Source organism: Heptranchias perlo, chromosome 13, assembly GCF_035084215.1.
Source record: "Heptranchias perlo isolate sHepPer1 chromosome 13, sHepPer1.hap1, whole genome shotgun sequence".
Lineage (NCBI taxonomy): Eukaryota > Metazoa > Chordata > Chondrichthyes > Hexanchiformes > Hexanchidae > Heptranchias > Heptranchias perlo.
The window spans coordinates 64,430,512-64,443,798 of record NC_090337.1 but is presented as its reverse complement, the minus strand read 5'-3'; the positions used below and the strand labels follow the sequence as shown (position 1 = coordinate 64,443,798).

General features: G+C 42.7%; 1 protein-coding gene across 1 annotated transcript in view; it reads left to right on the top strand.

The window, feature by feature from the left end:
• ubxn7 (UBX domain protein 7) overlaps positions 1 to 10,468 on the top strand; it is a 106,618-nt gene extending 96,150 nt beyond the window's left edge. Inside the window, exons 9-10 of the mRNA XM_067995598.1 lie at positions 3,647 to 3,726; positions 8,692 to 10,468. Coding sequence (XP_067851699.1) covers positions 3,647 to 3,726; positions 8,692 to 8,853 — 242 coding nt within the window. The 3' untranslated portion in view covers positions 8,854 to 10,468. The remainder of the gene's footprint in view (positions 1 to 3,646; positions 3,727 to 8,691) is intronic.
• The last annotated feature ends 2,819 nt before the right edge of the window (positions 10,469 to 13,287 follow it).

The following is a 13,287-nucleotide window of genomic DNA, read 5'->3' as shown; positions in this document are numbered from 1 at the left end:
ATGGTCTCCGAATCAACACATTCTTTTGCCTCTTTGAAGGAGTGCTCGACTCAAAAGTGGTAAGCTGGTGTCGGTGCTTTTGTTCATAGTCAGATGATATCACACAATACTCTCAGCTTTTACAACCAGTTGCTGCATGACATGACAAATAAGGATATTTCTACCTTTATTTCAGAAATTTTTTAAATAGCTAGATTTAAAATAAAAGTTGTCGTTCCTTTTCCCAAAATTCAAAATGTAGGACCACAGACCAGACTGAGAGAGCCATGAATTCCTTTGTTCAGAAACCAATTGAAATAAATTATGTATGTAGAAAATGGCAATGTCCAGACATTAGAATGCCTCACTTCAAGGTATAAGATCTCTTAAAAGAAATAGCTGTAAGAAGTCTTATGGAATGAATTGTAGCTCATACTTATTTCTTGTTCAGACGTCCTAAGCTCTGTGGGTCAACAAAGAGTCTGTGTACTACAACATCTACAAAGAGACACAGTTATCTGTTTCGTCTCGAAGTCTAGTTGCTTATCAAACAATTTAAGAAATGCCATTTTTAAAAAGGTGGTATTTAGCCAAGTGGACTAAATACTTTTAAAAGAATTGTGCTGTTGAGTATCTTGCTGTATCTCTTGGCTTCTGTGTATTTAACTAGTAAATAAATCTGACCAAGTAATTTAGCCAGTACGTATTGGTCTGCGGAAGTTATTTTCTGCCTTTTGGAAGGGTCGTCGCAATGATTCTCCAGTGAGCAATATGCTGCAATTAGGGATTAATTGTTACACGTGGGCACTCGAACACATACACCATATATAAAGATCTAGGATTGGGTTCATGGGAGACTCGCGTTACTTATGGAAATTGCTGTCTAGGTATGAATACAAAACAAAAGTGTCGGGGGTGGGGGGGGTGGGTAGAGGGAGAAAGCCCGAACCGTAATGAGGTGTTCCACTCTTCACTGGATTGTGTTGCACAGTAAACTGATGTCGGTGAAGGCCTCCTTTGCATTTTTTCGAAATAGTCCTGTGGGAGAAAGGCTTCTGATGCTCTTGCAATCGCATCTGCCACAATACAACTAGTTGGCCTGTTATCCGAGCACCGAATTTCATTGACATTTGGTCTCAGCGTGTCACAGATTGCACTCCTTTATTATCATGCACTATTTATCAATAATATGACTTTCAGTTCCTTTTTTCCCTGGTGCCTTCATTTGAGGAAGTCCTCAAGTCAGGGGTCAGCTACAAGGGATTAAAATTAAGTTGTTCTGTTGATCAACAAGTGAGAGGAAGCTGGAAGCCCACCCAGGTGATGGAAATGATATTAATAACAGGACTTTGATCTTTTCATATTTACACTCTATTTGAAGAAACTGTGTTATGGTGTCTGTCTCAACAGGGGAGCCTTGCTTACCAATCTCTGTTTGAGAGTGGGTGGATGGTTTGAGACAGGCTTCTAAAGGGTCTACCCTGGTATGTTTGAAGCCTTATTTTGATTGACCATTCTGTAGCCAGAAGCTGCCTACAATTGTGGTAGTTTGGCAGTTACCTTCTAACTTTACCACTATATGAGCAGAGGCTAGCAAAAAACTCCATGAGTTATCCTTCTCAAATAAAGCTTCTCATCATGGATGCCCGGTCCAAACGAGAGCACTGCAAAGAATTCTCGACTTTATTGTTTTGAAAAGCAAACTGAATTATGTGAGATATTATAACCTGGCATAAAATCTGTTTAATTTAATCTTCTGTTAATTTTCCTAATAAATTTTATTTGTGGTTTTAGCCTGAGATTTATGGTCTGTCAATATTACATGTCTGTCAGTCGGAGAGACCGGTGTTTACCTGTTATCCCAAATTACTTAGTACATTCGGTCATATATTATGGTTCGTGAGCAGCAGGGGCTTGTCTATGGAAACGGGCTTGTGTTGGGCATGAGAAAACCCATCTAGAGTGAGCTTGAATCACAACAAAGTCAGTGGACCTCTCCCATGTGTTCCACACAAAGGTATTGATCTGTCTAGCTGTCTGGAAAGATGTGAGCCTCTGAATCTATTTTCTATTTCTTAGAAGTAGCGGGCAAGGATCCCATCAGACACATAATTATTAATAATAGCAGAAGTTGAATAATCTGAGTGTTAGATTGAACAATTAGATTTTGCAATACTGAAAGATTAAGCAATCCTGAATGATTTCCAGTAGCCCAACTCAAAAGCAGTTGCCACTGCCACCTTCAGCTCCTAACTCCTCCACATTGTACCACCAGGCCTCTCTGCAGCCAGGAGACGGGTCCAAACATACTCCATCCACAGCACTGTCTGCTTTGGAATGCACAATTATTACATAGAAAGAGAAAGAACTTGCCTTTATATTGCACCCTTCACATCCTCAGGACGTCCCAAAACAATTCAGAGCCAATTAATTACTGTTAAAGTATAGTCACTGCTTTGTGGCAAACACAGCAGCTAATTTGCACACAGCAAGGTACCACAAATAGTATTGAAATAATGACCCATTAATCTGTTGTTATGGTGTTGGATGATGGATAAATGTTGGCCAGGCCACTGGTAGACCTCTTATGCTCGTCTTCGAATAGTGCAATGGGATCTTTACATTCACCTGAACAGGCAGACAGGGCCTGGCTTTAACGTCTCATCTGAAACTTGGGCCCGTTCTTAACTACACGTTGCCAGCAAGCATGACTCACATGTAAGTCCAACAATTGTCAGAACTATTTTAATGTTTGCAATTCTCTCAGATTTATATGTGTATATCATGTAAATCACATGTAATAAAAAAAAACCTCTGAATATCACAGACCTTACAAGTGTAGCACAATACAATGTGCTTGTTGAAATGAGAAACGAGAGGGAAAAAAAGTATTTTTGGACATCAGCTGACAGGAGGTTAAATTTTGGTGAATAGAAGCTCTGCTGTGCTGATCCTTGTCTTGATTTTCAGGGTTGATTAGGGAAGGGAATCATCTTATATGTGGATTTATACAGCATATCTGACTGCACATATTGCTTTGCTTCTGGGAAAAGAACATTGTTACTGAGGTGGGATGGACCTTGTTTGTGGTGCTTTAGAACAGCATTGTAGGATTGTTCCCCACTGCCAATCTGGACATCCATGTGGTTTGTGATAAATGATTCCAAGTCAAAGAATGACCAACACACTAAGTAAGTAATCTGTATTGGGTCTTCATTCCTATGTAGATGAAAAGGATTAGAAAAGATGCTTGGGACCACCAACTTAATGCCCCAATTAAACTGCTTTCATTGGACTGGAGCTGGCCCCAAAAACGGCAGCATGTTGACCCTAATTATGATGACCTGTAGTAGCCACTGTGTTGCACTAATTTGCCTCTGTGCCAATGCGTTTAACTACCACTGATAAATCTGCAGTTTCACTTGCATAAAACCATTGGAATTTTCCTTTTCTTGAAGACTGTAGTGTGTTAAAGGAGGGGTCAACAGTTCTCGATCGACTATAAAGTTGCCCATTATGTTGCATGTGCTCCCTTAGCACTCCTGGGTGAAAGTGGCTAGTATAACTTAGCTTTGGCCATGTGAATCACCACACAAACTGAGCCGACACTGTGTCAATTGGCATGGAGTAATGAATATAATATGTTGTGTGTTATTATCTTAAACAGGACCAAAGGCAAGTCTGATGCTGCGATACCCAAATGGACAAAGGGAACAGATTGCACTCCCAGCTCAAGCAAAACTACTGGTCAGTTTTTACTTTGCCTAGTTCCTGGAGTTGAGGGGAAGTAGGAGGATGGAGTAGAATATTTGTACGAGCTGAACCAGAAGAAATTTTAGGGCACTTGCTCAACCATTCTAATCTACTGTAGACATAGATCGTTGCTGTGATGAGCTGGAGAGGGGCAGTCGCAGATGGTTTGGTTGGAACGTGGTGCTGTAAGACCATCTAATCATCCATGTTGCACACATGAATATAATGAAGCACCTTGTGTTCAGGAGAGCTTCAACCTCTTGTTGATTCTCTCTGCTTTATAGAAGTTACACTGGATCTAAGGTTGCAAGCTGCCTAAATTACATCATAGAATGATACAGCACAGAAGGTGGATTTGGCCAATCGTGCCTGTGCCGACTCTTTGGAAGAGCTATCCAATTAGTCTCACCGCCCTGTCCTTTCTTCATAATCCTGCAATTTTTTCCCCTTCAACTATTTATCCAATTCCCTTCTGAAAGTTATTATTGAATCTGCTTCCACCGCCCTTTCAGGCAGCGCATTCCAGATCATAACAACTCGCTGCGTTAAAAAAAAAATTGCCTCATCTCCCCTCTAATTCTTTTGCCAATTACCATAAATCTATGTCCTCTGGTTACCTACCCTTCTGCCACTGGAAACAGCTTCTTCTTTACTCTATCGAAACCCTCCATGATTTTGAACACCTTTATTAAATCTCCCCTTAATCTTCTCTGCTCTAAGGAGAAAAGCCCAGCTTCTCTAGTCTCTCCACATAACTGAAGGCTCTAATCCCTGGTACCATTCTAGTTAATCTCTTCCACACCCTCTCTAAGGCTTTGACATCCTTCCTAAAGTGTGGTGCCCAGAATTGGACGCACTACTCCAGCTGGGGCCTAACCAGTGATTTACAAAGGTTTAGCATAGCTTCCTTGCTTTTATTCTTTCTGCTTTTATTTATAAAGCCCAGGGTCCCGTATGGTTTATTGACAGCCTTGTTAACTTCTCCTGCCACCTTCAAAGATTTGTATATGTATACCCTCTCTGTTCCTGCACCCCCTTTAAAATTGTACCATATAGTTTATAGTACCTCTCCTCATTCTTCCTGCCAAATTGCATCACTTCACACTTCTTTGCATTAAATTTCATCTGCCATGTGTTTGCCCATTTCACCAGTGTATGTCCTCCTGAAGTCTGTTACTATCCTCCTCACTGTTTACTACATTTCCGAGTTTCGTGTCATCTGCAAACTTTGAAGTTACACCCTCTATACCCAAGTCCAGGTCATTAATATATATCAAAAAGAGCAGTGGTCCTAATACTGACCCCTGGGTGACACCACTGTATACTTGTCTCCAGTCTGAAAAACAACAGTTCGCCGCTACTCTCTGCTTTCCATCCTGTAGCCAATTTTGTATCCACGCTATCATTGCCGCTTTAATCCCATGGGCTTCAATTTTGCTAATAAGTCTATTATGTGGCACTTTAACAAACACCTTTTGAACGTCCATATACACAACATCAACCGTATTACCCTCACCAACCCTCTCCGTTACTTCAGCAAAGAACTCAATCAAGTTAGTCAAACATGATTTGCCTTTAACAAATCTGTGCAGGCTGTCATTTATTAACCCATATTTTTCCAAGTTACTATTAATTTTATTAATTATTGTCTCAAAGTTTCCCTACCACCGATGTTGGGCTGACTGGCCTGCAGTTGGCAGGTTTATCCCTCTCCCCTTTTTTTGTACAGGGATACAACATTTGCAATCCTCCAGTCCTTTGGCACCTCTCCCATATCTAAGGAGGATTGGAAGATTGTGGCCAGAGCCTCCCCTATCTCCACCCTTATTTTCCTCAGCAACCTAGGATGCATCCCATCTGGACTGGGTGACGTTTTTACTTTGAGCGCTGCCAAACTTTTAAGTACCTCCTCTCTATCTATTTTTATCCTATCCAATTTCTCGACTACCTCCTCATTTACTATGATATTGGCAGCTTCCTCTTTAGTGAAAACACATGCAAAGAACTTATTTAGTTCCTCAGCCATGCCCTCTGCCTCCACAAGATCATCTCCTTTTTAGTCCCTAATCAGCCCCACCCTTCCTTGACTACCATTTCACTATTTATGTGTTTATAAAAGACTTTTGGGTTCCCTTTTATGTTGCCCGTTAATCTGTTCTCATAAACATTCTTTGCCCCTCTTATTTCCCTTTTCAGTTCTCCTCTGTACTTTCTGTATTCAGCTTAGTTCTCTAATGTATTATAAATCTGACATTTGTCAAGCCTCCTTTTTCTGTTTCATTTTAATCTCTATATCGTGAGTCACCCGGGGAACTCTAGCTTTGGATGCTCTTCCTTTCTCCCTCATGGGAATGTGTCTAGTCTGTACCCGAACTATCTCCTCTTTGAAGGTCTCCCATTGCTCATTTACTTTTTTATCTGACAATCTTTGATTCCAGAACACCTGGACCAGACCCCTTTTCAGGTTACTGAAATTAGCCCTCTTCCAGTTGAGTCTTTTCAAGTATGATTTTTCCTTGTCCTTTTCCATAACTATTCTAAACCTAATATTGTGATTACTGATTCCCAAATGCTCCCCTACTGAAACATGCTCCATTTGCCCCACTTCATTCCCCAGAAATAGATCCAGCACTGCTTCCTTCCTCGTTAGGCTGGAAACATACTGATAAAGAAAGTTCTCTTATATATGTTTTAGGAATTCCTCCCCCTCTTTGCCCTTAACACTTGTTACATTCCCTGTCTATGTTAGGGTAATTGAAGAAGCCCCCCATTATCATTACTCTATAGTTCTTGCATCTGTCTGAAATTTGCCAGCAAATTTGCTCCTCTATCTCCTTCCCATTATTTGGTGTACACCCAGCAATGTAATAGCTCCTCTATTGTTTCTTATTTCTATCCAAATAGATTCTGTCTTTAAACCCACAACTACATCATCCCTTTCCATTGCTGTAACAGTATCTTTGATCAATACAATAATGAGAAAAGCTGTAGAAATGAGAACAAAGTGCAATTCCCTGTTTGTTCATCCTGCACAAACAAAAGAATGTGTCAGCATTCAAACCAGGGGGAACCACTGCAGCATTGTCACTAGGATTTCAGCAAACTGGAATGGTGGGGTGTATAAAATGTTCATGCCGTGTCCACTTGAAGTGTGGAAAAACATCCAGCAGTACAATTAAACAAAAATTTGGTTGTGTCTCGAGAGTATTTTGAGTTGCACAACACTAGAGTACTGGTAGCTACAGGCCTAGAAGTGAAGGGAATTAGGGGTTACGGGGAGCGGGCAGGAAAGTGGACATGAATTTAGATTTGAGGTTAGGATCAGATCAGCCATGATCTTATTAAATCGCGGAGCAGGCTCGAAGGGCCGATTGGCCTACTCCTGCTCCTATTTCTTATGTTCTTATTACTGGAGGTAGGAGCAATTTGATAAAGAGTATTGCACAAAACAACATGCTGGCAAAACAGTAAAGCGTATGGGCTGAAGGGGAAATTTTAATATTGTGTATTGGTACCAACACGCTTAATGCCCCCAGTGACCTCACTGCAGAATGGCATGTTACTTTTAAGAGGCTGTTGCATAGGAGAAATGCTGATTGTGTATTTTTCTCTTTTCTGGAAATATATTTCCAACTTATTGAAAGAAGGCAGTAACCAAACATTCCCATAACACTAGACAGTATGGGGCAGTTTTACATTCCTGGCCCATGATCTATTGGAATTAGATGAGATTGCTCAAACTCATTCATTTCATGTAGGACACCTGCAACCAGCAGAGATGAATAACAGTACCCCTCACACAAACTCGAGGGAAGATCTACAGGGACACTAGGCTTTTTTGCACAATTCATTTATATCTGGCAGTTGAAGGATTAGTGAAGATTGTTCAGTTCCCAATGTTGGAATTATTAATTGGATGTAGTTCAGCCTCCTTGTACAAAGGCCCCTCCTATCTGTCCTGATCTTCGATTTGATGCAATTTCAGTTTGTAATTCCTTGTATTAATTTGAACTGGATTCTTTGGAGCAAGGCCTTGTATACAGCAGGAGTAGAGGTGGAATAGATAACATAATCAACATGGCTGCTGCATGACACCAATATTAAAAGCACGGTGTGTGTCTCCCCTCCCCATCCCCCTCCATTTGGACAGCAGTCCAATCACTTGTATGTAAAGGCTGAATTACTTTGAAAGAATGAGAAAGCCCATACCTATGGGAGGCGATCTAATATTACATAAATTCCTTCTTTATACTCCATGTGCATAATTCCTACCCTCCTGCCTCACTGTCTTTGATTTGGAGTGCATGAAACAAATATTTTATGAAAACACTCCTCCCTGTTTGGAATGATTCAACTGCAGGATGTGTCCATCACTGAAAACCTGAGATTGGGTCAGTAACTGCAGAATGGGAGCAGGGAGGGAATGTGGCTCTCAACTTCTTACAAGCAATGTTCTCATTAAAAGTGATGCTGTTTTATTTCCGTTTGACAATGGAGCTAATCTGAAAGATAAACTTCATTCTCTAATGAGGATAACTATACCAAAGGGAAGTAATTTAACCCTATAGCATAATGATAGTATCACTCACGTTTCTTGATTGAGCTCAAATCTGTTGGGTACATAGTAGCCATGTTGTTGACTATACTGTTTATAGTCACATGTAGATCTTTCAATGGCCATTAAGTTGCTGGACAATAGACTCTAGTGCAGTAACTAAGTCCCCACACTGAATTGCCTGCTGACATAGTGGGGAAGGATATGTGCTAGAAGTCCTATTGGTATGATGTCAGGTTCACTGTGGAGTGGAATTCAGGATTGACTGTGGCGCAAAGCCGCTATAAATGCAATCTAGAGATGCATTGTAGAACCGCATTATGGAGACAGCTGCATGCCTCTGAGTGAGTGAGATTCTCTCCTGTAACTCTGTGTAATCCCTATTTTGCCTTGGTTTTTCTCAGGCACTGGTAAAACACATCCAATCGAAGGGATACCCAAATGAGCGGTTTGAGCTGGTCACCAACTTCCCACGCAGAAAGCTTTCCCACTTGGACTATGAAATTACACTGCAGGAAGCTGGGCTATGCCCTCAGGAAACTGTCTTTGTTCAGGAGAGGAATTAACATGGGAGTGCGAAAGATTTTATACAAATATTGGAAGACCTGGCCTGTTGGAAATGGTGATAACCTGGCTTCAGCCTGAACAAAGAAAAATGCATATTTTCACCTTTTACTGGACCTACTGAGGCCACTGACCCATGAAGAAATTTTGAGATCCACACTCATTTCTTAATACTTTTTGATTCCCAAACGAAGAACCCTTTTTACTGGACCAGAGAACACTGAATGTGATTTTTTTTTTTGGTTAATAAATACCCATCATTCTGTGCTTGAGCTGTTACCTTTGGCTGTGTCAGGCAACAGAACTTTTTTATTTCCTACAGCATCTGGTCTTGGCAATCCGAGTTGCCATAACCAAAATTCACAAGAGCATTGCTCTCTGTGACTACCAGGAGGAAGCATTCCCCCACCACGGCCAGATGACAACACCAAACACTGGGGAAACAGGAATGGTTTGGGATAAGACCAACTGTCGTCTGAAAAGATTTGACTTTGTCTCTTGGTAGTGTTACTTATTTAGGCTGTAAGTACGTGGTAGGAATTTGCTGTTGTTCACTATGATGTATCTTCAATTGCCCTAAAGTCATCAGACAACCCGAGTTACCGGCCTGTGTTGAAATTCATGTACCTTTTTATGGTTGGGGAGGTTTGCAGCATCATCTGGTGTTACCCTGGTGGGTCTAATATGGCAGGTGAAAAGCCTCCGATTTTACTTCAGTCTGCACTTTGGGACACGAGTTGCTGTGGAATAATTGCTTTGATGGGTTATCCATTCCAAGAAGGGCAATGTAGTTCCTGGTTCCTGAACAAGCTCATTAGGGACCCCAAGACAAATCAGGCCACCTGGCAGAAGGGATGAGTCCTATCCATACTCATGGGATCCCCAACATTAAGCTATGAGGAGTGATGTGTTTCTAGGTTCCTTGACAGCAAGTTTAACTCTGAGGGATTCTTACACAGCTCCATAATCTCAGTGTTGAGAACGGAGTGGTTGCGTTCAATCCTAGCGTCAATGATTGAGGAATTCTACACACAGTTCCTGACAGTAAGAAGAATTTCTTTGAGATCCTGCTCATCATTCTGGTGTGTGTGATGGTAAAAGCTTGAGGGACTATATGAAGCATCCCAGGATCTGGAGCTCCTGACTGAGATCAGATGAGAGGTTTGACACACACATCCGGGATCCTTCGTGGTAAACTCTGGGCGATCCTACAGAGACCCGCGCAGCGAGAAAGGTTTGAGATTGACTCAAGCCTCTGACAGTAGCGGGCGCTAGGGGGTTGATGCACAGTTCTTAGGTTGAAAATTCCCAGCAGTAATAAGAACTCAGAGATTCTCCACCACAGAGCATGGGGGTGGGGGGGGGTGGATTGGGGCAGGGGCAGGGGCAGGGCAGGTTAAGTGTTACCACATTGGGACTGACCTATATGGGTGTGTCCTGCTGGGAATGAGCAGCGTTTCACAGCTGTATTCACTCTTTCCAGCGGCCCTGATGGTCAGAGGTGGAGAGGTTCAAGGATTGTGTCTTCTCTGGCAAAACTATAGCTGCACAGTTTGGTGACCCCAGGTGCTGGTGCGAGGTTTTGTATGTGCACAGTAAGAGTATGAATCACATTGGGAGGGGGTGGGGTGGGGTTATGTGTGTGTGTGTGGGGGGGGTGCGGGGGGAGGATTGTGTGTCTGGAAAAGCTAGAGTAGGAATGTATATTGTGGAGAGGGGGAATGAACAATCACATCAAGGACAGACAAGTGTTGTGACAGATCACATTGGGAATGGGTTGTTTGAGGGAAGGCAGATAACATTGAGAACTTGAGTGTTGGGTCAGGTAACTGTAAATGGGCTGTGTGTGTTTGTGGAGAGGCAGCATATGACTGGGAATGGACTTTGTGTATCTTTTGTGGGGGAAGAGCCATGTTGGAAAGGGACTGTGGAGGCGTGTCTTGTGGGGTGTGATAAGCAGTGTTTCATAGCAGAATTCATTGTCCCAGTGAGGGTTTATGATCCCTGTGCTTGTTATCAGCCAGGAGTGTGTTATGGCAGGACAGGCTATTAACATTCCATGCTGGACAAAAGATGTGCATTGTGCTGCAGTGACCAACATTGAAGAAGGTACAGGTTGATGAAAATAAACAAGTACAAATTGAAGAAAAATAGCCACTTTCAAGTCCACTGGCTGAATATGGAAATGATGGTTCCATATAATAAATATGTTGATGATATCGTGACTACAAGAAAGATCAGAGGTCTGCTATTCGTTTAATCACAAAAAGTTGATCGACAAACTTCCCTTTGGCATTCTGGCCACTCACTTTTAAGACTTCACCGCCTTCCTACATTTGGGCTATAACTATATCAAATGAATAAGTATGATCCTGCCCTTAATCTCCATCTTATAACTGCCCTGTGAAACCAGCACTAACAGGACACAGATCAGTGCTGTGAAACACTGCACCACCCAGATCCTGGACTCAATTCTTCAACCAAATCTCTACAAAACATTAAATCATGTTATGTAATGTCAGGTTACTACTTGGTTTTAATACTGCTTCAGTTATTGTCCAATGTTTTTGAAGTGTGAGATTGTACCCCTATATAGGTTCTGCAGGCTGGCTGGGTATGATCTGAGATCGAACAGTCCCCACACATCTGACCAAGTGAATCAGTAAACTGCTGAATAATTTGAAGAGAACATTGCAGGATTGCATCAACCGGTGTCACATTTTGTAAACCTCAATCAATAAAAATTTATAGTTTGCTTTTTAACAGGAGCTTCTTAAGGTCTTTTTAAACTGTACTTTTTAATATGTACTGTTTTGTGAGATAGCTCTGTTGAAGAACGGAGGGAATGGACTAAAGTCTAGCATAAATTATCTTCGATTAGCAACTTACTAAAAGGATATCATTACATTTTCAAGAAACTGACTCCGGTCCCGAACACATGTGCACAGGCCTACAATGAGAGCCATGCTGCCACATTGAACATCATAGAGCACACCGTAGACGTCCTCAAGCATTACCTGTACTGCTCTGCAGGAGCCCCGCAGTACTTAGCTGAGCGGATATCTAGATTTGTCATTGCATGCTGCATAACTTCGCCATTATGAGGGGACAGCCCTTGCTACTGCCTATCCGGCGAGAACCTGAGGAGGAGGAGGCAGGGAGGCAACAAGATAGACAGCCCCTGTCTGCTAGGGCTCTGTGATCAGATGATTAAGTAAACCAGCAACAAATACTAATACAAACAAGCCATATTTATAGATTTACACACCAAGTGATTCAAACAAACAAACTATTCACCCCTGTGCATTCCTTTAGTGCCTGTTGTTCGTGTGTCTTTACCTTTCCTAGTGCTCCTATGAGGTGCATCCCCAGAGGCTGGAACATGGGTGGTGGAAGGCTGCTAATCTTCAGTTTAAAGTTTGAGAATAGGTTAAGATCATTTTGCTAATCATTCGCTTTACCAGATAAAACTGCATAGCTGCTCTGCTATGTATGAAACCCTTCAATTGAGAGTGCAGATGGCCATGGAGGACAACCTCGAGCAGCTCTGGTCCACGAGGGCCCGGTTTAAGACGGCACCATCTCGGCATAGGCTGCAGCAGTCTGGCCTGGCTGGCAGGCAACAGCAAGGGCACTGGGAGTGTGGCAGGGGTGGGAGCAGGAATGCTGTCATCCTGAGAGAGGACAGCAGGTTCGTCTTCCACGGCGCCTCTGCCACTCTCCTGGGGCGGCACCTCAGCAATCCTGGTGATCTGCTGGAGAACAGATTGCTGGAATGCTGTGACGCCCTGGAAGACCCGTTCCACAGTGGCTAGAGCCATGATAGCAGCAGTCTGGGTCTGTAACACATCAGTCTGTGCTTCCAAAGCAGCAGTCTGAGCTCCAAATGAACCTTGGATGGAAGCTGTTTGTGTTGTAAAGGAAGCTGTTTTTGTTACAATGGAAGCTGTGTTGCAATGGGAGCTGTTTGTGTTGCAATGGAAGTTGAGACATTGGTCATCAGACGCTGTATCATGGTGGGTTCCACAGGTGTGCTAATGGCGATGGCCACCCATTCCATGTGGGAAAGGATGGGCTCCAAGCTCTGTGCAAAGCCCTGAGCTGGACTCTTCCATGCCCTTTACATTGTGCGCAGCTTCCCAGTGTACCAAGCATCTGGTTGTATGTATCCATCAGTCTTCTTCTGTAGCCTGGCCCATCAAAGTAGTCATCTGACTCCACTGCAGCAGAACTAGTGAGCGACCTCGCCCTTCGGTGAGCTGGCACTTGTGGTATCTGTTCCTCCCGCCCCGGCTCCTGCGCACTTGTTCTTGGTGTCTCACCACGTGCAGATCCCTCCTCTATCCTAGCCTCTAAAGTATGCTCAGTGTCAGTATCTGAGCTAGTGACTGCGAATGTAAGATCGAGTGACTGGGTGTTGCATCAGCACTGTCTTT